We start from the raw sequence: 21,905 nt of genomic DNA, 5'->3' as shown, positions 1-21,905 counted from the left end.
CAGCAGGGAGCGTGCACGTGTCACGTGAACAGCACTAACAGCCTCCTCATGCAGTCTGCAGGATTTGGAGGCTTTATTAAAGGAAAGTTCTGTACGACACGCCTGGATCTCACCTTCTTCCCCTTACGTGTTGTAGAAGTGTCCTCTACGACCTGTCGCCTGATCCATGAACATAGGAAAAAATGTGCACGAACATTTTCTCTCTGCAGGTTCACTGAGCGGTCTACCACCCTGATATTTCCTGCGGGTCAGACCCGTACAGGTTTGACCATTTTTCACCACATACAGCTCGTATCCACAGCTGAGAGTAAGGCCTAAAGTTCGGATGTATGGAGAAGGCATTAGCAGCTTTAGCGCTAGCAGCTCACATGAACTCAGTTATCTTTTTTTAATCCTTTAGCTGTGATATTAAAATACATGGAATTATTTGAAATGATTAAACAATTGGCACTTGTCCTTTAAGCTGCATGCCAGCAGCTCTGTGGACGCTCTGCAACCCAGTTTCACCCCTTCATGATGTGTCCAATCAATTAATTGATTACACTGATGCCAGACTGTGGCTCCATGGTGCTGCCCTTCCCGCCCCTCCTGTTCTGGGTAGAAGTGTACAGCTGGTAATGGAAGAGCAAACGAGGCTAGTAAGCAGCGGTTGGTCCCTGTCGGTCGGAATCAACGTTTCCATGGCAACTACTGTCGCTAATCAGGAGTTGAGCTTGCTGGAGGTCCACAGCCCTTGCACTGAACGCGGGCTTGGGGAATCAGTCAAATGTGTCAAACGTTCAAGGTGGGGGCCAAAGGGAAGCAGGTGTTTTTATTGAGGCATCTCATTGGTCAGTTTATAACTTGCATTGAGGAAAAAGTAACTTGGGGAAGCAAAAGAGGATTATCAAGAAGATGTGGGGAAAAAAAAGGTATCAGATCAAGAAAGGTTCTTCTGACCAATACAATGGCGGAGTGACAGCTGTTTATTTCTCTAAAAAAAGTCTGTGGGAATTTGGTTTTATGAAATCACCAGGTACTTCCTGTTTGGAACACCAAGGGGGCGGAGTCGATCAACCCAGTTCTCATAAACAGTTAATGGTTAGAATCTAAGAAACGCATGAACCACAAAGGCTTCGAAACACAGTGGAATCATAATATTTCTTCAGATTGAAGAATTTTATCTGCTTGATTTGAAGTTAAACTATAGCAGTGATGAGAATATCGTGCATGATGACCTTCACAAAGCGTTAGATCCCCTCACTGTTAAGCAAACAGAAGGATCATTTCCAAGCAAGAGAAAGTGGGGGACATTGGACTGACCCAACTGCAGTCCCAACCACTGACTGTATCTGAGAACTGGACATAGTGACCCCTCCCCCTGGGGTTCCAAACAGGAAGTACCTGCTGGCTCCAAGAAGCCACACTCCCATAGACATCTACATGGTAAATGTACACATGTATACACGTATACCTGTAAGCGCTTTTCTACCTTCCTTGAAGACCCAAAGCGCTTTACAGTCACAGTCAGTGTTTCAGTTACACAAATGCGCAAAACTTTATCAACATTCTAGAAATGTCACACAAACACAATTTCACAATCACACTGTTTCCATTAAATCATTCAGGCAAATAAACACAAATCAACTCACGCGACAAGTCATTCCGAAACATGCCAACGGATGTGATTGACAGCAGATACATTCACGTGTCTGTCTGTGTGTCTCTCATGACAATGCATTGAAAAGCTCTACAAAAGCATCGGTAATCGCGTCTCCATGTTCATGAGATCTTTCAGAGGCTCTCCCGGTATTAGCTTCAGTTCCACCGCAAAAAACGCTTTCTGCCGCCACGTCCGTATCTCTGTGACCCACATGAGTTCAAGAGCGAAAAAATAAAGACAAAAATCAAACTAGAGGATCTTTTTATTGTAGTCTCCATAAAAATAAGAAGAATATAAGTTTTAGGAGGCCCGTGCTGGCTGCCTGCCCTTCTCGCAGCAGCTCTGTCTGCCAGCTAGCCAGTTGAGTGCCGGCATGGCAAAAAAATGAGCTCTGCAGCCAGCCGCCGGCGTCGCACGCGCGAACACTCAAGCCCCATTGGCCCACGACAGAGTCCAGGCTGGATCCCCCCTTTGCTCAGCAGTGGCTGGGACAGTCTCAGGCGACCCCGCGGCCCCAGCAGCTTAAGAAAATGGATGCAACCGGTCTACCTGTGCAGAGTTGTTGTTCACATGACTCATTTAATGTGACTCAGTTAAAAAAGTGTTTCCATTGCAGTTTTGTGAAATATGTCGACTTCATTAAGCCCCAAAAACCACCTCCTCCAAACCTGCAAGTTTTTTTCTAAATGAATGAAAATGCAGATACTGTCCCATTCCCCCATAGACACACAATTCACACACTTCACTGCCAAACACTGGCGCCAACCTATAACCACCAGGAAGAAAGTAGGGTCTTGCTCAAGGACACTTTGACAAATAGACGGGCAGGGAAAGGAGCCTGGGATCTTCTGATCGAAGGTTGACCGCTCTACCTCTGCACCATGGCCGCTGTAGCTACTCAGTCACTCTATTGGTCGGAATAGCCGTTCTTGCTCATGAGATTTTTTCTTTAGTTCAAATTATTCGAGTTATAAACTGACCAATCAGATGCCTCAACGAAAGTAGGCGGAGCCTGCTGTCCCAAGTCCGACGTTCGAACGTTTGACAGATTTCATGTAGCCCGCTGTCTAGTGGTAGGGGTGTGGCCTTGAAGCACGCTCACTCCTGATGGTGAGTGCGGTTGCCATGGAAACGTTGACTCAGTAAACCATATGGGTGACGTCGCTCAGCGACGTTCTGATGCAACAGTGGTCCAAACCAAAGAACGAGCCTTGTTTTCTCTTCCCCTCATGACCCCAGCTGCTCACAGGTGAATCTATGATGCTGCATATGAGTTCATAAAGACGGCACTGTGCCATTTTCTTCCTGAAAAATGAAATAAAAATCGATGTAAACTGGATCCCTGTGCAGACACTCACAGTTATTCTGCTTCTCCTTCTGACGGCGTTCTCTTTAGGTTCTTGTTTTCAGGTTTTGTTCATGTCTTTTACCCCTCTACACACAAATCTTTCATCACTTCTGTTTTCTGTTTGCCAATCAGAATGAACTCATTTTAACTGTGAATTTCCAAATCCTATTGTTAAATAAAATGTATGTCACACTTTGCCTGATTTGGTATTTTAAACGATCACATTAAGCATTTAACTGTGTCTCTTGTTACATCAATTATATATTATTGGTGAAAGACAGATATTACACAAAACTTACTAAAAAACTGATTTTTTGAACAACAAAAGACAACAACAAAAGAAAAGCTTTGACAGCCCAAATAAATCTTAACAAAGAGAAAGTTAATACAAAAAATGTATTTATTCAACGGTCTAATAAGCTGCAGATTCTAATTCTGTCATCAGTTTCAAAACAAGTCAGCTGTTTATGAGGAATTGGTTTCTGTTATAACAAATGGAGTCTCAGGCAGTGGAAACTTTTCTGCTTTTCATAAAATCACAAGTTAAAATGTGAAGATTTGTTCTCTACGTTTGAAGTCTCTGACACACTTGTTGGTTTGTTCCATTAAAGAAAATTGTATTGCAGTCATTTTTCACAGCTCTTCTTACTGAGAGACACAAAATAAAAGTTCTTGAAATGAAATTCCAGTCTTGTATACATTATATTATCCCTGTGTATGTCCCCAGAATTTAGGAATATTTGACAGCAACGACAACGACACACCGCTACTACTAACCCAATTCTAATGGAACCTCCAGCACAAACACACATCATCCTCTGCTGTGGAGACCCACGAGATGGAGCAGCAATAGAGCAGCAATGAAGTAGAAATGGAACAGCAATGGAACAGCTGGAGCTACGATGGAACAGCAATCGAACAGGAACGGAGCAGCAATCGTAAAGCAATGCGCGCCTCCGCCGCGCTCTCGGGCATCGATCATGTTTGTGCATTTGTGCATGAGAGCAGCTCGATGGAGACGGAGGGCGGGGTAAACAACATGTATGTCTTACCGTCACAGTCCTCCGGTTCCTTCTCCCCCCTCCTCCTCCTCCGCGCTCACTGCGTTTCCCGCATTCCGTCTCTCCGCGCCCTCGCCCGCTGTTGTCTCCTCGCTGCCTCGCGCCCCGTTATGTCCGATTGCATGAACAATGTCAGTCTTCGGGGGCCAAACGTGCGCTGGGCCAAACTGCGGCGTTAGACGGCAGACATTAGCGCAGTGTGTCCATCCGCGGCTGGGCGTCCTCCCTCCACCTGTGATCGGTTGCTCCGCCGGACCTCACGCCCTCCCTCCGTCGACGTTTTCCCCGCTGCGCTGCTGTGGCTGTGCGTCACGTCGGTTTCATAATTCCCACGGGTTTCTGCCCAGATGCGCTGCGGGCTGCGGGCCTTTCAGCGCCGGTGAATGAATGAAGCCCAGAGCGCGACGAGAACAACACCGCATGCAAATTATTGCGCGATCCGCCGCCGCCGCGCGCCCCTCCGTCGATGCCCGTCGCTCACCGAGGCCCGCCGTCGCTTGTCATCGTCGCTTAAACGTCTGGAATGTCGTTGATCGGGAGCATCCCTGCGTTTTAATTGGATGTGCCGTCCGTCGATGTGATGAGAAAGTCTCCGCGCTTCCGTGAAGAATCTGGAGGAGACGCAGCATCAGCATCACATCTGGGCTGATGCCGAGCCGGGGCGGGATCTGCTGTCGTTCCGTTTCCGGGCCCCAATCAAAAAAAAATCTAAATCAAAATACAAAACCTCAAAGACAAAAGGCAGTGATCACGGCGGGATCCGGTTTCCCGCTCCTGGCCTCGCCTTGCATCCGTCGGTCCCTCTTCTCTCTCACTCTCTCCATCAGCTTGTTGCGCGTGCTGAACTCGAGAGCGCGCAGCATAGAAATGCGCGCGTGCGGACAGAAGGAGGCAGGGGATGGGAGGGGTGGGGGGGCATGTTCCACATTTAGTTGTGGAGGTTGGTCAGAGTAATACAGGCCTTCCGGGGGGGGGGGGGGGGGGGGGGTTAGTCTGGCGCTTCACGGTCCCGCCTCATAATTCATGAAAACCATCCGCGCCTCGGTTCCGAATGAGTGTCAGTCTGTCCAACGTAACAGGAAGGTCTTTCATACCAACACCTGATGATCAAATGAATCCACTCTGCAGTTGCCCCACTCCTGTTGCTGGGGCAAAAATCCAATCCCAGTGGGGACCTGCCATGTGCATCATGCGTGTGTTTTTCCGGGCTCCCCTGTTTCCTGCCACGGCTCAAAAACATGCTTCGCAGTCTCATTGGACACTCTGATGTCCCTGGATGTGAATGTGTGCGCTGAGATGGACTCTGGCAACCTGTCCCCACCTTTTTCTGACAGTAGCCTTGACAGGTGACCCGGAAAGAGAAAATGGATGGATGTCTTATATCTGTAACGTTATGAATTTTGATCTATAGAATAAAATGGTGCGTTCATAATATCCTAATTTTTTATGGCTCCCTTTTGCAATGTGCATAATGGCTGTAGGGTGGTTCTGTTGGGGTTTCTCCAAACTTCAATACTATAGTTGAGGCAGGGCAGTACTAATGTAATGTATTGTAGTATACAAAAAGTATCCCTTTACTTTTTGACATGGCTGCGTCTGAATTCCCGCCCTAACCCCAAAGTACTGAAAAACTAGATATTGCAGCACTATGTAGCGCCATGAACTTTAGAAGCAATCCGGACTCCACGCTCACTACTTTTTTATTTTTAACAGCGGATATGACGTCATCCATTTTACAAAAGTTAATTAATATGAGCGTTTTGCGACAATTATTTATGAGTCCACTGTCTTCTGAATTAAAACGTTGGTGGTTTATTTAAAAAAAATACATGTAAAAACTTTTTTTTGGCAAAAATTGTTCCGAAGCAATGCATTGTGGTCTATATTCACCGATCTGGTGAACATCTATGCACACGGGTTTTTCGCTGAGACTTCTGGGAAATTTCTAGGGCACTGGATTTTGGAATTGTAGATTCAGCCAGCACTAGAAAATGGCAAAGTCACTATGTAGTGAGGAGGGAAGGATACTGGATGATCAGTGCACAAGCTAGCCAAGAATAAACTCTGGAGGGAATTCAAAGCAATAATGACTGATTGGGTCGTGTCGCCGACGTCTCCATTGTTTGGCACAAAAAGCTCTGATTGCTGCGTGTTTTGGAAACACAGTCAGACTCCATGAACCCTCCAAACAAAAGAGCACAATTATTTTAATGGTGCTAAATTGTTCATTAATTTTAAATGATGCGTGTTGTCTTGATTAGTTGGTACACATTACAATCACATTGTGCATTGTTGTGTAGCAGCTTTGATTCAGGTTCTATAAAACAAGCTGAGACATGACCTAAACACTGATCCATTTTCTACACTATACATCTGACAGCATGTAACCCTTGTGCTATCCTAGGCACTTTAACATTGGGAGGGGGGTCAGCCAGACCCACTAGACAGTGCTGTGAACCTTTTTTCTTCAATGATTTGTGATCTTCACTGGTGTCCATGGATTACATGAAATCTTTCCACCTTTATCCACCTTTGTCATGGTAGGGAGAACACGTCAATGGAAGGGTGGGGTCATCTAAGATAGCACAAGGGATAAACATGTCAAATGATCCACACATTCTAAGAAACAACAAATGTTTATCAGCATCATGGGCTGTATGTGAGAGCTGGACGGAGCACGTGGGAAGTCACTGTCAGTTCCAACCAAATCAAGTCCATACAGTTGCCATTTTTTCGCGATATGGACACCAGCATGTAGTAAATAAGCAGTGATTGGGTCAGAGTTGACGTATCTATGGCAGACACTCTCACCAATCAGGAGTGAGTTTGTTGGAAGGCCACACCCCTACCACTTGAAAAGCTCAGGAGAATCAATCAAATGTTGGACACGAGACCCTTAATGTGGTCAGTTTATAACTTGAACTACAGATTTGTATTACTTCTAAACCTGTCAGTAAGGATTGTAACCATCCAGCAACCTATTGCTTTATGCTGGTTCATGGTTTTACCCCCCCCCCCCCCCTTCTGTAATCACCCTCCTACCCTCCCTCTCTCTATTATCCCTCTCTTCTTCCCTCCTTTTCTTTTCCATCCAATAAAAAAAACCCATTTACAAATATGACAGAAATAAATAAAGTTTTGTCTAAATTACAAAAGGGGTTTATCCAAACATACCCCTCGTGTGTCAGAAAATTCACAACCCCTGTTGTAACAGTAAAATATGGTCTCATGTGTTTGCTTAGCTGTTGGACAGGACAAGTTCAATAAAAAAAAGTTGGACGCAAGACCCCTTTTATTGGTCAGTTTATAACTTGAACAACTAAACAACAGAAAAACAACATGAAACAAATTGAGGATTACCAAGAAGATGTTAAAAAAAGAATCAGATCCAGAACGGTTCTTCTGACTTATAGAATGACTGAGGAACAGCTGTTTATTTCTCTATAGAATTCTGAGGGATTTTGGCTTCTTGGAGCCACTTCCTGTTTGGAACGCCAGGGGGAGGAGCCACTCAGTCCAGTTCTTGTATACAGTCAATGATTAGTACTCATGGGATTTCTCTTTTTTCTACGTTTGGCCTCCATATGATGTATGCGTTGTAAAGACTGGGTCCAGAAAGACGAGTTCCTCACATGTCATACGTGAAATTAAACACGGGAGCTAAACAACGATTGAGCAGCCATGAGAGGCTCCGCCTTAAAGCTCCTGATCACAACAACTTCAGTCCGGGTTGCCTGCATCACCAGAGGGACCGGCCTTCATCTCGATCGTTTGCCCCTGCTTCTGCCTCCCTGTCGTCGTTGCATGTTTGCTTTTTTTTCTTCTTTTTCTTCTTCTCGTCCTCCACCTTGTACTTCAGTCTTCTGACGGGGTCGGTGAAGCTGCGCATGGACTTTTCCTGGAAGTCCTCCGTGATGAGGAAGTTCCTGTCGAGAAGTTCTGCTGCCTCGTGCCAGTTTCGGTAGCAGTCTGGGCCCAGGCGGATGATCTCCTCCACCGCGTTCGGGACCAGGATGGAGCAGTCGGGACGCAGCACCACCACGGTGGGGAGCTCTTCCACATTAAACATGGCCTCCAGCTCCCTGTGGACACACACAGAAGCGCTGCTACACACCGTGGAATCAGGAATATGAGATGCCGGTGCTGCTCGGCAGATTTGCATCATCATTAGTTACCAGCAGGTCGTCCACAACAACCAGCTGGTTCCACACACCTCCTGTAGGGGTCCTCATAGGCCAGGAACAGAGACTTCTTGGGGAGCTCCTTGAGGAAGTTCTCCAGCTGCTCCTCTGACTGATCCAAACTGAGGAGAGAGATTCGGATCATTTAGTCTAGTAAGCAACACAAAACGGGCTTTTTATTTGACCTTTGATTGACATAAATAGAACTTATCAAAATTGTCAGTGAACAGATGTGTTATAACTAAATTAGATTTAAAGTGACCTTTGTTCATAAAAACGTTCTCGTGGTGTTTAAAAAGCCACATTTCAGTGGCCCGTCGTCTGATGGCCCCCCACCCAAAGTCCACTGGCTCCGTGCTTCAAAATCTAAACTTCTGACTCAATTCAATCATTTCAGTCACCGGGAATCACTGCCTAAACTTTATCGATGCCATGGTCTTGGCTTCTGATTACAACTGAACTCTACTCGTATTTTCGGCTCATTTTTCCTCCTAAAGTCATAGTTTTACTCCAAATTGTTAGTTTTTTTAATCATTATTGTTTTTCAGTTCATTTTATTTTTGTTTTGATTGTTTTTTTGGCCAATCAAAGGAGGGAGGGTGTTGGGAGGGGCATTGTGATGTGGGATGGATGGAAAGGGAGGGCAAAAGGGTTGAAGGGGTTTGGGGGGGGGTTTTCCTTGATTGTTTTCCTCATCCATAATTGTAAACACTTTGCACTGGAATTTCTGTCATTTGAAAATGTTCAATAAACAAAGCTGGGGAAATTAAGCCCCATTTCATCAGGGGGCATGTGCAGGCTGGACGGGGCAGATCAGGGAGCGTGTGCAGGCTGGACGGGGCAGATCAGGGGGCGTGTGCAGGCTGGACAGGGCAGATCAGGGGGCGTGTGCAGGCTGGACGGGGCAGATCAGGGGGCGTGTGCAGGCTGGACGGGGCAGATCAGGGGGCGTGTGCAGGCTGGACGGGGCAGATCAGGGGGCGTGTGCAGGCTGGACGGGGCAGGGGGGCGTGTGCAGGCTGGACGGGGCAGATCAGGGGGCGTGTGCAGGCTGGACGGGGCAGATCAGGGGGCGTGTGCAGGCTGGACGGGGCAGATCAGGGAGCGTGTGCAGGCTGGACGGGGCAGATCAGGGGGCGTGTGCAGGCTGGACGGGGCAGGGGGGCGTGTGCAGGCTGGACGGGGCAGATCAGGCAGCGTATGCAGGCTGGACGGGGCAGATCAGGGGGCGTGTGCAGGCTGGACGGGGCAGATCAGGGGGCGTGTGCAGGCTGGACGGGGCAGGGGGGCGTGTGCAGGCTGGACGGGGCAGATCAGGGGGCGTGTGCAGGCTGGACGGGGCAGATCAGGGGGCGTGTGCAGGCTGGACGGGGCAGATCAGGGAGCGTGTGCAGGCTGGACGGGGCAGATCAGGGGGCGTGTGCAGGCTGGACGGGGCAGGGGGGCGTGTGCAGGCTGGACGGGGCAGATCAGGCAGCGTATGCAGGCTGGACGGGGCAGATCAGGGGGCGTGTGCAGGCTGGACAGGGCAGATCAGGGGGCGTGTGCAGGCTGGACGGGGCAGATCAGGGGGCGTGTGCAGGCTGGTCGGGGCAGGGGGGCGTGTGCAGGCTGGTCGGGGCAGATCAGGGAGCGTGTGCAGGCTGGACGGGGCAGATCAGGGAGCGTGTGCAGGCTGGACGGGGCAGATCAGGGAGCGTGTGCAGGCTGGACGGGGGCAGATCACGGAGCGTGTGCACGCTGGACGGGGCAGATCAGGGAGCGTGTGCAGGCTGGAGGGGGCAGATCAGGGAGCGTGTGCACGTTGGACGGGGCAGATCAGGGAGCTTGCACATGCGCTTTTTGGCCGCTCTGACATCACATCCGTGTCTCTGCAGTCTGACTTACAGCGATGTCAAAGGAGAAATACTCAGAAATGCAAAAATGACATGTTTTTTACAATAATAAAATGCCAAACGTAGATGTCAAAACCCCAAAAATTATTTGCACCTTAGACATGTAGGGCCCTTGGTAGGGGGGGTGCTTGGACATCACTGCCAGCAAGCAGCGGATGTCCTCCTAGCACCCTACCCGCCAATTTTAACCGCACCTTAGACATTTAGGGCCCCTTGGTGGGGAGGGTGAGGGGACGTCACTGTGAGTAATCAGGAGATGTCCCCTTAGTGCCCTACCCGCCAATTTTAACTGCAACCCCCTTAGTACACACACCCCTCCCCCCTCAATATATACATCCCAACATAAACACACACACATGCACACACACACCATCTCAAACACACATACACGCACACACATTTTGCAAGGAAGGTGGGACCTGGGTCCATCTGTCCCCTGCCTCTTCCCTGGTGGGGGGTGCGGGCCCCTTTGCATCGGCGGCCGTGTCCCCGGGGTGCCGGCTTCCTGGGCCCGGCGGTGCTCTCTCCGCGCGGTGGGGGAGTTCACATTACATCTGAGCCGGGGGTGTCTGGTCCCTGGGGGGTGGGTTCTGGTCCTTGCTCCTGAGTGCTGGGCCCCGCCAAATTTCCAACTGTGGCCGAGCCTGGTGGCCTTATTTATAACACCCCTTGTGGGCCCTCTTTTTTTCCCCGGGGTTCCCCCCTCCTGGGCGGGGGCGGCGGGCCCCCTGCCTCGCTCCTCCCTGGACCAACCGTGGGCCGGGCGGATGGCTGCCTGGAGTGCGGAGCGGGTCTCCCTTGGGGGGTCCTGGCTCGTACCTGGGGTTGGGGCGGGGGGATGCCCGGAACTCCTGGGTGGTGGTGGGGTGCTCGTTTGGGGCTGTGGGCGTCCTTCTCCGGTGGGGCTCTGCGTTGGGTTCTCCCGGCGCGGCGGGGGGGCTGCTCTCCTGGTTGGGCTGGGGCGGCGCTCTCTTTCCCTCCGTGCTTCCCTGGCCTCTGGCTCTGGGGGCCTTGCGGCAGCCCTGCTGGCCCTGGCCTGGGTGGCGGGCTTGGTCGCCCGGGCGGCGGTTGTTCCCTGCCGGTTCCCGTGTGGCGTTGGGGGGATTCCGGCTGACGCTGCTGCTGCGGTGGGGGTCTTGGGGTGGGGATGGCTGGGCACTCTCCCTCCTTCTTTTCACATTCCACCATCCATTTTAGAAGAACATAAAACCTCACCTGAGCACTGGTGTTAGCTCACCTTTGCACTAATAGCTTGCATGACTGAATGACTGAAATATTTCACACTAGTTGGTTTTAAGGCATAAGTATGCGTGTGAACACTATCTGTTTTGTGTACATGTCGACAGGTGGACATTTTTGCAGCTAGCAGGTGTGTTGATAATATTTGAGTGTGTGTGGACGGGCCCCGCCCTTTTTGTACTGCATTTGAACCTTACCATAATGATTAACAACCAGTAAACTTGTTGCTGTATGCTGCTTCATGGTCTTATCCCCCTTCCCCTCCTATTATCACCCCCTACCTCCCCCTCTCTCTAGCGTCCCTCTCTCTTCTTCCCCTCTTTCCTTTTCCGTCCGGTCCAACACCAAAGATTTTCAGACATGATTGAAATTAATAAAGTTTGGCCTCAATTACAAAAGGGGTTTATTCAGACATACCTTTGGTTTGTCAGAAGATTAATAACCCCTCTTGTTAAAGCAAAATATGTCCAACACAAGAGGCCCTCAGCTCTCGTCTGTCTGCCCAGCTGTTGGACAGGACAAGTTAAAAAAAAAAAAAAAAAAAAAAAAAAAACCAAAAATGTGATTTTAATTGAGGGAGACTTTAAGCCGTGACGCCTGTTGATGCAAATACGCATCAAACCCTTTCAACTCCTAATTTACCTTAACTTAGCGTCTACATCACACGTGTCAAACTCAAGGCCCGGGGGCCAAATGTGGCCCACCACGTTATTTTATGTGGCCCACGAGAGCATAAAGGTTTTTGATTACTTAAAATAATGTTTTTCTTTAGTTGATTACATATTATTTATGTGTAGCTACTGTTGTAATTATTCAGTGTTTGCAGGTCTTATGTGTGAATGCAGACAAATTGTTGTCATCAAACCATCAGTAAATGCAAGTTTGATCCTTCAGTAATGGAGTTATGTGGGTTTTAATAAGAGGACAAAACATAAATGGTTTATGCTAAATAACAAGCAAACATGTTTTCTATGCAACTGCAATTGTCACTTTAAAAAGTTATAATAAATAAATAATGAGTTGTTTAACATTAAGGAGTAGTTACATTTATTTTTGATTACATTTAGTTACATGTATAAGTTACATCTGGCCCTTTGAGGACAGACACTATGCTGATGTGGCCCTCAGTGAAAATGAGTTAGACACCCCTGGTTTACATGAAAGCAAAAACATTAGTAATTTTTATCATAGCTGGAAACATGTGCAGGTGTCAATGAGTATATAGTAAATAAAAAACTGAGCTCCAACTGGAAGGAAAAATATTTTCTGAAATGAAATTACTGCAAAGTTGATTTCTGAGTATTTCTTGATTGTCATCGCTGCAGTTGGAAAAGGAGCATATTTGTGACGTCGAAAATATGCTGGGGGGGCCACAAGCTCTCTGCTCCGATTAATCAGAGAGCTCTCAGCAATGTGGCCCCGCCCACACAGAGGTGAAATTTAAATGAACTCCTGCCGCTCTGCAGAAACTAGGTTCTAGAAAACGACACAGTTTTTCGGGTTTTGGCCAAAAACAGCATCATCATCTCTAACCATTGTGTTATCCTAGGCACGTTAACGTTGGGAGTTGGGTCATCTAGACCCACTAGACAGAGCTCTGAACCTTTTTTCTTCAATGATTTGTGATCTTCACTGGTGTCCATGGATTACATGAAATCTTTCCACCTTTGTCATGGTAGGGAGAACATGTCAATGGAGGGGGGGGGTCATCTAAGATAGCACAAGGGTTAAAAGACCACTGGGAAGATCTTCAGAGTGAGACTTTTAACAGAATCACACATGACACATCTAAAAAAGAAACTAAAGCCAAGAGGAAACTCAATTACAAAAAAAGACATGTACGATTGTGTCAATCTGAGTGGCTTTGAAATAATCCACCGTTGATGTTTTCACCAGGAATGTGATGATAGGAGAAATACTCAAAGTGCAATAAGAAATCTAAGGTGAAATGAAGTCCATTTGTCTTTTGTTGCCGTTTTTTTTAACATCATCTTAAAAATAAGGGATAAACAAGCGGCATAGCTGTTCAATAAGCTTATATTTAATTTAGCAAAGACCTCAGTTGTCATTTTGAAGTGAAAACTAAAGTGTTTCTGTCCAAATGTGGCCAATCATTGTGTAAAATCAAACAATACATTTCATTTTATCAGTTTAACTTGACAGCAAATGGAGAAGAATGAGACGTTCATGTTCCAGAGCACAGAAACAGGTCAAGGACCAGAACGCCATGATGGACGCCGCTCTGTTCATAATGTACCTGATGTACAGAAGAGCCAGCTGAGCAGAACGCTCCACGTAAAACTCATCCGTCAGCTTTTTGAAGAAGTCATGGAGCGTGGGAGCAAACTGCTGGCAGGTGTCACTTTCAGCGGACGCAAAGAAAAGCAGGAGGATTCGGTTCTGCAGGCGCAGGACCACTTCCCGCTCTGTGTCCAGCTCCTCCTGGTCTTTGTTGTTCTTCACCAGAACGTGGTCGTAGAACAGATCCACCATCCTGCAGGCAAATGGGAGCCAGACAAACGGGAGGCGTGTCGGTTATGCTGTCACATCCAGTTCAGGAGACCGATTCAAAACCCAAAGAGTCCATAGAAGAGAACCAATTACATCACCGTCTGTAAGAAGGAGACGGTTCAGGCTATTTCACCCTTCTTTGGAATTCTAAAGACACCAAAATAACATGAACATGGCAAAAATAAAAGACAGACTGGTAAACAACAACCAATGTGTCTTCACTCTGTCATGACATTTAGGTCTCTGTGTTGAATATCCTTCCTCACATCCACCCAGTCACACTTCTATAATCACATATAATCTCAGATTATCCTCTCTGTCTCTCACCTTAATAACGTCCTCCAGAAACGGGAAAATCTGCAAACCCAGACTTTTCTCTGCTTCAGTTCCCTTCGCTTTTCTCAACTTTTCTCCCAGCGTGTCTTTAGGGTTCAGTTTCTTATCTGGTTGATGTCAAACTTCCTCCGCTAATCATTTCTGTCTTCACCACCCCACCTCTGTCTGAGAGGGAGGGGCTGAAAGATGACAGACAGACGGGCGTCGATCTGGCGTCCGGCCTTTCTGTGGACATGAAAGCAGGAACTGAACAATAGCGTCTCTCTAAATAAAGAAGAATCTGATGTGATAAACTATAACAATATAAAAAAAAGCTCGACAAGCCCTCTGTTAGAGTTTTATTGTGTGGTAACCGTGGGAAACGGGACGGTTGTAGTTGCACCTGCATCGTGTGGCGAGCTCAACTTTTTCGGAGTATTTAGCTAAAGGATGGTGATTGATCACAGGCTCATTGCAACTGCAAAAAGGGCCGGCCCACTGACTGTACACGGGAGCTGGACTGAGCGACCCCTCCCATTGGCATTGCAAACAGGAAGTACCTGCTGGCTCCAAGAGGCCAAAATCCCAAAGACTTCTATAGAGAAACTAGAAGGAGCTGCAGTTCCAGAAAAAGAAGGAGACCATAAATAAAGTGAAAACAGCACAATAACAAAATAGATATGTTTGTGAAAAATGCCAGAGCCGGGTATCGAACCAGCGAGCTTCTGCACCAAGGATTCCGCACGGATTTCAATGGAGGCAAAAATCCTGGAAATCCTGGAATATCTGGAAAAGGATTTGAAGGATCAAAAGTCACAGCTGGAAAAAGCTGAAAGAGCTGAAGATTTGAATAGTTGAATGGTTGAAATAAATGAGTTAAGATGGAGGAAGATACTAGAATAAAGAAAGAGAAACAGGAAAACAGTGGGTTGAACGCTATAGCATAGCTGTTCTCTGGCTGGTGCCTCCTGTGCCCCCTGCTCTCTGGAGCTGGGGGCCCCTGTGGCGGTCCTTCAGGCCCTTCATGTGTGAAGGTTTTTGGTGCCAACTGGTGAGTTTGTAACATTTGAGTGTTTTTGGACAAGCCCCGCCCCTTCTGACTGCACTTGACAGTAATGATGATGAACATCCAGAAAATTGTTCTGTGATTCGACCCCCCCCCCCCCCCCCATTTCTTAATCATCCTCTAACTTCCTTATCCCCCTCCTTTATTGTCACTCCTTTCCTTTTCCACCCTCATCCCTCATCTCTAACATCCCTCTCTCTTCTTCTTTCTTCTCTTTTCCACTCGGTTCAACTAGATATGTTTACAAACATGATCAATGTAAACAAAGTTTGGCCTCAAATCCAAAAGGGGTTTATACAAATATACCCCTCGTGTGTCAGAGGATTCTGTTCAACACCAGATGCCTTCAGCTCTGATCTGTCGGCTCAGCTGCTGAACAAGACAAGACAGGAAATAAATCATGAAATAAACACAGAAGCGTGTCCCGACAGAGGCCTGTGGCATTAATCCAAACTCATGCACGCACTTGTAGATTGGATTTAGAGAAAAACATTTTAGAAAGGCTGGTCCTCTTCCTTCAGCTCAACATGACTCAGCAGAAATTGAGTTAAAACACGGCTCCATCAATACAACGTGCCAATCCAAAATAATGACAACTGTTCCCGTGTTTATGCTGAAAACCCGTGTTAACCGTTCAACTGGCGATGGGCTTGTTCTGAATTCAGACATCACCTCCCATCAAATAACTATGAACACGTGCGGACAACAGAACAATTTTTAATAACAACATTTCAGGGTTTGATCACATGGATCATGAACTTTAAACACAGTAATATCTATTTTTTCTGATTCTGTAGTATCTGAATTTGGCAACATTTGATTTAACTTCACCTTCAGGCTACACATCACAACGGTTTGATATGAGTCTTGGCATCTGCTTCAAAACATTATTTTTGTGTGAACAACAGTACTATTTGGTTTCCTTCAAAGTAGTCATAGAATTGATAAATTCAGACATGAAGGGTTTTACTAGTAATGATTATATGTTTCCTTATCTTAGGATGAAAGAGACAACCAACAAGATCAACACAAGCCTCAGTACAAGACATACAATACTGCATTGAGGCCAATGATCTGATTGGATCATTACAAGTACTTTTTATGACTCCACATATCTACAGCTTATTTTAATTATCTTTTTCTCCATGTTCCCTTGTCTGGCTCTTTTCTCCTGTCATCCAGTGTCTCATTTTTCTCTTTCTGGCTGTTTCTGTCTTCTTTCTCCCATAACTTCCACCATCTCTTCCTCCTCTTGTCATCCTCAGTCTTGTATTTGAGCCTCCTCACAGGGTCGGTGGCGCTGCGTAGGTTAAGGTCGTCGAACTCCTCGTTCAGCATGAACGTCCTCTCAACGATCTCTGACGATTCCTGCCAGTTGTGAAAACAGTTGGTGCCAAGATGAGAGATGTCGTGGACGGCGTTTGGAGAAAGGACGGAGCCGTCAGGGCGCAGCACCACAACCGTTGGTGTGTGCGTCACCTGAAAGATGCTCTGCAGTTCCCTGAAGAGGACAAGAACGCAGCTTCAGGAACCAGCTTTGTCGCACAGAAATACAGAGCCCTCCACCTGTCTGTGGTTAAAAATAATCAGATAAACCGCACGCACGGATTAATCAATTGTGCTCATACTGTTGCACAATTGAGATGATGTTACAGTATTTGATTGGCTGTACGTTGGTCCCATGACGTGTCAGATGGTGATTGGACTGGGTAAATTACGATACGGCCGTAGAAGGATAAATTGGAAGTTCTGTTATGAACAAAGCTCCGAAATAGAGCGAGATGATCTTCTAAACGTGCTATTATTATAGTTAATGATTATTATTTAGTGTTTGTTCGCTTATAGTTTTTAAATCCGTGTGGTCAGTCCTTTATTTAGGCAGAACTGACCTGGAAGAAGGGTTAGGGTTAGGCTAATCCGTGCTAACAACATTTATCCGTGGATGAACTGGAATAACATCAGCCTTTATTTGGTCTGGACCCGACTGGAAACACAGATTCAGATGATTGTTTGGACGGTTTCTCAGGACTCCGCCTCCGCCCGTCCCAACGCCGCTCCTCTGCTTGGAGATACAACTCTCCCGGAAGACACGGCTCTCCCGAGTCCGGAGTATGACTGCGGTCCGAAGCCTCCTCTGTTGCGCACACGTAACAAGCGCCCTCCCCTGCCCGCACACACGAAGCTACGAGTCCCGCTGCTCTGCTCAGAGACACGCACATCCAATGTGTGCACGCGCACAATTGCACAACAGTACGAGCACAATTGATCAATAGGTGCGCACGGTTTATCTGATTTTTTTTTTTTAACTACTGGCACCTGGTGGGCTCCATTCATAAAGGCAGATCTGAACCTTTTTTTTTATCTTACTTCCTGTAGGGGTCATCAAAGGTGAGAAACAAAATCTTCTTGTGGAATTCTTTTAGAAACTTTTCCTGCTGCTCTTCCGACTGGTCCAAGCTGGAGAAACCAGAATATAGATAAAACAATAAGGACAAATGCATTGGAAAAAAGATCAAATCCACCTCAGGTACCTGACGTAGATGAGTGCAAGCAACTTTGGATATTCAATATAAGCCGGATCTTTGAGTCTCTTAAAAAAATGATTGAGGACCGGCACAAACTTGTGGCATTTCTCACAGCCAATGGATGCAAAGAACAGCAAGATGATGCGGTTCTCCAGGATCCCAATGATCTCCCGCTCCGTGTTGAGTTCATCCTGATCGGAGTTATTTTCCACCAGAACTCGGTTTAAAAACAGGTCCACCATGATGGAGGAAGATGGCAGGTTTAAACAAACCTGCAGGGACAGAAAGGTAAAAGAAATCTGTAGATTCTGTTCTCCAAAGACCCACTTTGAGGAAATTTGTGTTTTTAACTCGTTCTTGTAGCCTTTTTCTGATGAAAGAGGACATCAATAAGACTACTCAGGATTAAAATAGCTTTTCTTCGTTTTTTGGGATCAGGAACAGATGGAAAAACACGACGTTTGAAAAAACTGAAATGGGCGCATCACAAGCTCCGCCCCCTAATGACTACCGTTGGTATTCCGCACCAACAGTTCCGCCCTCAGAGATAATTTCTAATGAACTCCTGCCGCTCTGCAGAAACTACAACACATTTAGAGTTCATGCTGGACATGTCTTCCATCAAAGCGATCTAGGAAACGACTGATGGACTTTGTTTCTTTAAAACCAACTTGATCTTCATCATCTGGACAAAAACAAGCGGGAAGAGGAGAACTTTCCTCTGAAATGTAGCTTTGGATCCCTGAAGGTGACGTTTAGCAGATAAACCGCTGGTTAGTCCTCATCCAGCAACAGAGCCAGAGGCTGCTTCTGGAGCCGTTGCCGTGACAACGCGTCACACAACGTATCATATAGTCCACTACCTGTGAAAAACAATTGAAAGCTAAAAAACACCCAGATTGAAGTAATGATAATTGAATACTGTCTATTTCCTTCATTAATGCCCATGATAAAAGCTGGTTCATGCCCCTCGAGGTGTCCAGTATCCAAAGGAAGGGATAATTGATTCAGTATTATAAGTCCTTCAGAAACACGGATGTGAGCAACACTTTGATTGACAGCAGATACATTCACATTTCTGCCACGGCGCTAGCGCTCATCATCATCTATCAAAGGAGACGTCGGCGTCTTCTTCAGGCCGTGGAGCGGCGAGCTCCTTACACGTGGGAGGGGCTACGGATGAAGCCGTTTTGGGAAATGGTGGTTTTCCAGAGGAGCTGTGGATCCAACAATTCCTCATGACACGCTCAGCTTCTGATGATCTGTGTGACGCTGTGGGACCACTGGTGGCGCCCGCCGTGCAGCGCCCAAGACCGCCAGTTCCTACCAAGAAGGGCATGGCCATCCGGTTGTTGGTCACATGAGTCAATTCATCTAAAAAACAAGTGTTTTCATTGCAAATGAGTCCATTTCTACATGCCTGACAAACCGCCTCCTCCAAGCACTAAAACAGTTTTTCCATTATTGTGAGTTTTTAAACACTTGTCGTGTTTTTTATCACAAATCCAATTTGGGAAACTTCCTAGTCAATGGAAACGGAGTTAGGCTAACGAGTGATGACTCTGAGCTGCTGCCTTCCGTCCAAATCCTCTGTTTTCATCTGTGCTGGTAGAAGTGACAGGGAGATCCTGGATCCACTTGGTCAGCTTTCTAATGCTAGAACACGCTGAACCTCACTCACATGCCTGCAAGAGATCTAGAGGAGAACAGCCGACCACAGACTGAACAGTCGCTGGTTGACCCAAACTTTTCCATCTGTTTCAGATCCATCACTGCTCGAGGTGAACCGATTAAATCTGAGTTCTAGAGCGATACTGAAGCTTTCTGCACAGAACATGCTCCTGCAACTAAAGCTACACAAGTCATTGCCTCACCTTGAAAGCCTCGACTCCCACACGACAAACTGCCTGTCCAAAGCCCGTCTTTTTTCAAACCATTGATTTTATTCTTCCTTCAATTCGTGGGATCTTTTTAAATGTTCCCTCTCTTTTCTCTGAATTTGTCCAATTTACTCGCTGTAGCCGACTGAGACGAAGGCGTGTGACTGTGGAGTGGAGGTCGATCCAAGGTGTGTGTGTGATTGTGGAGTATCTGCACATGTGTGTGTAGATGCAACTGCAGCTAAACAGCAGAAGTCTTGTTTCTTCAAGAGAGGAAGGAAAGGAAGGATGACAGGAAGCCAAATTGGATTGGAAAGTCAAATCAGACGTAACGCAGGTGAAGAGGTGGACAGAAAGACTGTTGGGAAAACACCCGACGAAGACGAGTACAGCGGTTTTCTTCTCAAAGCCGCAGGTCGCTGCTGGACGTCGATGATGTTTCACGCTGAATCTTCAGACTGCAGCTTGTAACCAAAGCCGGAACGACCAAAACAGAGGTCAAAGGGGAAAAAATGGAAACAAGAAAGCCGACGTCCTCAGTTTGATTCCCTGAGAAATACTTAGTGGTCTGGAACACAGTAAATACCCCCGTTAATCTCAGGGGTAAATATAGAGGTGGGAGGGCAGCAGATCCAGAAGGATTAGTCTGAGTCGCACAGAGACACGTGTGTCAGAGCCCGCACACTCCGAAACACGCCGGCACGGTGTAATGAGCATTAGTGTGCTTTAGACATGGACCTATGAGCATGCAGAACACACGCCAAAGCGTTTAGCCCCTCAGGAGGCCCGTCTCTTCTGTGCCAGTGAAAATAGTCCATCTGTCCGTCAGACAGCAGATGACATCCAATGATCTCCGACTGTTTCCCTTTTTCACTCAAAGCTGAGTGTCAGCATTTACACGAGCCAGGAACGCCTTTTCTCCTCCAGTGATGCACTTCTGTTGGAAAGATGCTCCCACAAAAGATTTTAAAAAAAGGTCCAAAGGATGCAGAAGTATAAAGAAAACAAACACTTTAGCAACAGGACTGATTTTCACGTCCATCAGGACTTGGAAAAACTTGCAGTAGCTCAAATATTTTGCATATTAATAGTAAATGAATGACTTAAGTGTTTATTTGCCAATTCTTCAGAAAATCTTGACCGTTTCAAGTCCTCAACAGTTGGAGAGCAGAAGATTCACGTTGATCTCATGGTGGAAGTTGAAAAGAATCACATCAGGCTCAAAAAACAAGATTTGGTTTAACCCTTGTCCTGTCTTATAGGGTCCAGATGACCCAACGTTAACGTGCCTCAACGTTGAGAGTGGGGTCATCTAGACCCACTAGACAGGGCTCTGAACCTTTTTTCTTCAATGATTTGTGATCTTCACTGGTGTCCATGGATTACATGAAATCTTTCCACCTTTATCCACCTTTGTCATGGTAGGGAGAACACGTCAATATTAGAGTGGGGTCATCTGGACCCCACTCTAATAAAACTCCCAGGTATCCCAAAAACTCCTTCAGCTTCTCTAATCATAGCGGCAACAATCTGATGTGTTAGAGACAGAGTTCTTTGTTAGGATGTAGAGGATTGATGTGTTTGGAAAAATCAATCTGGTACTGAGAGCAACAGCAGCGTCGGTTCAAACCACAGACATGAACAAGACTCTGTAGGTAGAGACTACCACAAAACACCCAGGAAGTAAATAATCAGTTTGTTGTGTTTCTACTGGAAGAATCCTCTATTTGGAGGTTTTGGTACGGTCGTCTTTTTTAAACTTATACGTTTTCTTTTTTTTGTTCAAGTTAGCAGTTTTAGTCTTTTTATTAAGTTCATGATACCTGGTTATTTTACTGTTCTTATACTTGTTTGAGTGTTTTATTTTTATCCTTAAGTCTTTTATATGTTTTGTGTATTTTGTGGCAAGTGGACCTTGAGTCTGTAATAAAGTTTATTATTATTATATTACTGCCTTTGGCTTTTTATGAACATGGGATACAAACAAACAATTATTCACTTTAAAGCACAAGATCTGCTGTATAAAGACTCTGATGAAAATGGAGGATCTACAAGATTCAAACCGTATTTCTGAATACTTCTTTATTCCTGATGTAGCGCTGACGTAGGTGATGCAATAGCGCCACAAGCTCCAAGCTCCGCCCCTTTCTGATCATCCACCTGCAGACCAACAGATCCATGAACGTCTTTGTTTTCCTGGTCTGAGCTGGAATCTGGATCAGAACTGGACGGATGGATGGAT

The 21,905-nt window shown here is 46.5% G+C and overlaps 3 protein-coding genes across 8 annotated transcripts in view; all 3 read right to left on the bottom strand.

The window, feature by feature from the left end:
* The window catches only part of LOC101161954 (adhesion G protein-coupled receptor L1), a 59,333-nt gene extending 54,421 nt beyond the window's left edge, over nt 1-4,912 (bottom strand). For all 4 annotated transcript variants that reach the window (XM_023964594.2, XM_023964653.2, XM_023964618.2 and 1 more), the window contains exon 1: nt 4,043-4,912. The gene's annotated coding sequence lies outside the window, so the exon portion shown is untranslated. The remainder of the gene's footprint in view (nt 1-4,042) is intronic.
* Nucleotides 4,913-7,325: 2,413 nt separating this feature from the next.
* Nucleotides 7,326-14,505, bottom strand: LOC101163148 (nucleoredoxin-like protein 1). 2 transcript variants are annotated; one of them, XM_023949695.2, is made up of 4 exons: nt 14,205-14,505; nt 13,624-13,978; nt 8,265-8,354; nt 7,326-8,133 (listed from the first exon to the last, which is right to left on the bottom strand). In XM_023949695.2, exons 2-4 carry the CDS (start codon nt 13,857-13,859, stop codon nt 7,791-7,793), a joined length of 669 nt encoding a protein of 222 aa, XP_023805463.1. In that variant the 5' UTR covers nt 13,860-13,978; nt 14,205-14,505; the 3' UTR covers nt 7,326-7,790. The 2 variants fall into 2 exon arrangements, with proteins under 2 accessions (XP_023805463.1, XP_023805440.1); XM_023949672.2 differs by having other exon boundaries at nt 13,624-13,860; nt 14,205-14,490.
* A 1,454-nt stretch (nt 14,506-15,959) lies between these two features.
* Nucleotides 15,960-20,243, bottom strand: LOC101173636 (nucleoredoxin-like protein 1). Of its 2 annotated transcripts, none has more exons than XM_004072978.5 (4): nt 19,658-20,243; nt 17,790-18,055; nt 17,626-17,715; nt 15,960-16,759 (listed from the first exon to the last, which is right to left on the bottom strand). In XM_004072978.5, exons 2-4 carry the CDS (start codon nt 18,023-18,025, stop codon nt 16,390-16,392), a joined length of 696 nt encoding a protein of 231 aa, XP_004073026.1. In that variant the 5' UTR covers nt 18,026-18,055; nt 19,658-20,243; the 3' UTR covers nt 15,960-16,389. The 2 variants fall into 2 exon arrangements, with proteins under 2 accessions (XP_004073026.1, XP_078805797.1); XM_078949671.1 differs by lacking the exon at nt 19,658-20,243 and adding an exon at nt 18,945-18,968.
* Nucleotides 20,244-21,905: the final 1,662 nt, after the last annotated feature.

The sequence above is a fragment of the Oryzias latipes genome, chromosome 1 (genome assembly GCF_053564925.1).
Source record: "Oryzias latipes strain Hd-rR chromosome 1, Olatipes_Hd-rR_3.1".
Lineage (NCBI taxonomy): Eukaryota > Metazoa > Chordata > Actinopteri > Beloniformes > Adrianichthyidae > Oryzias > Oryzias latipes.
Note: the sequence above shows the minus strand (reverse complement) of the source record. Positions and strands in the feature narration are given on the sequence as shown.

Bases quoted from the DNA above. Each gene is read 5' to 3' on its own strand.
- LOC101163148 (XM_023949695.2), bottom strand. From the start codon at position 13,859: ATGGTGGATCTGTTCTACGACCACGTTCTGGTGAAGAACAACAAAGAC. The intron at 8,355-13,623 runs GTACATTATGAA...CTCTCTCCTCAG, and splicing joins CTGGCTCTTCTGTACATCAG to TTTGGATCAGTCAGAGGAGC. The intron at 8,134-8,264 runs GTGTGTGGAACC...GTGTGTCCACAG, and splicing joins TATGAGGACCCCTACAGGAG to GGAGCTGGAGGCCATGTTTA.
- LOC101173636 (XM_004072978.5), bottom strand. From the start codon at position 18,025: ATGGTGGACCTGTTTTTAAACCGAGTTCTGGTGGAAAATAACTCCGAT. The intron at 17,716-17,789 runs GTACCTGAGGTG...TGGTTTCTCCAG, and splicing joins CTTGCACTCATCTACGTCAG to CTTGGACCAGTCGGAAGAGC. The intron at 16,760-17,625 runs GTAAGATAAAAA...TGTCCTCTTCAG, and splicing joins TTTGATGACCCCTACAGGAA to GGAACTGCAGAGCATCTTTC.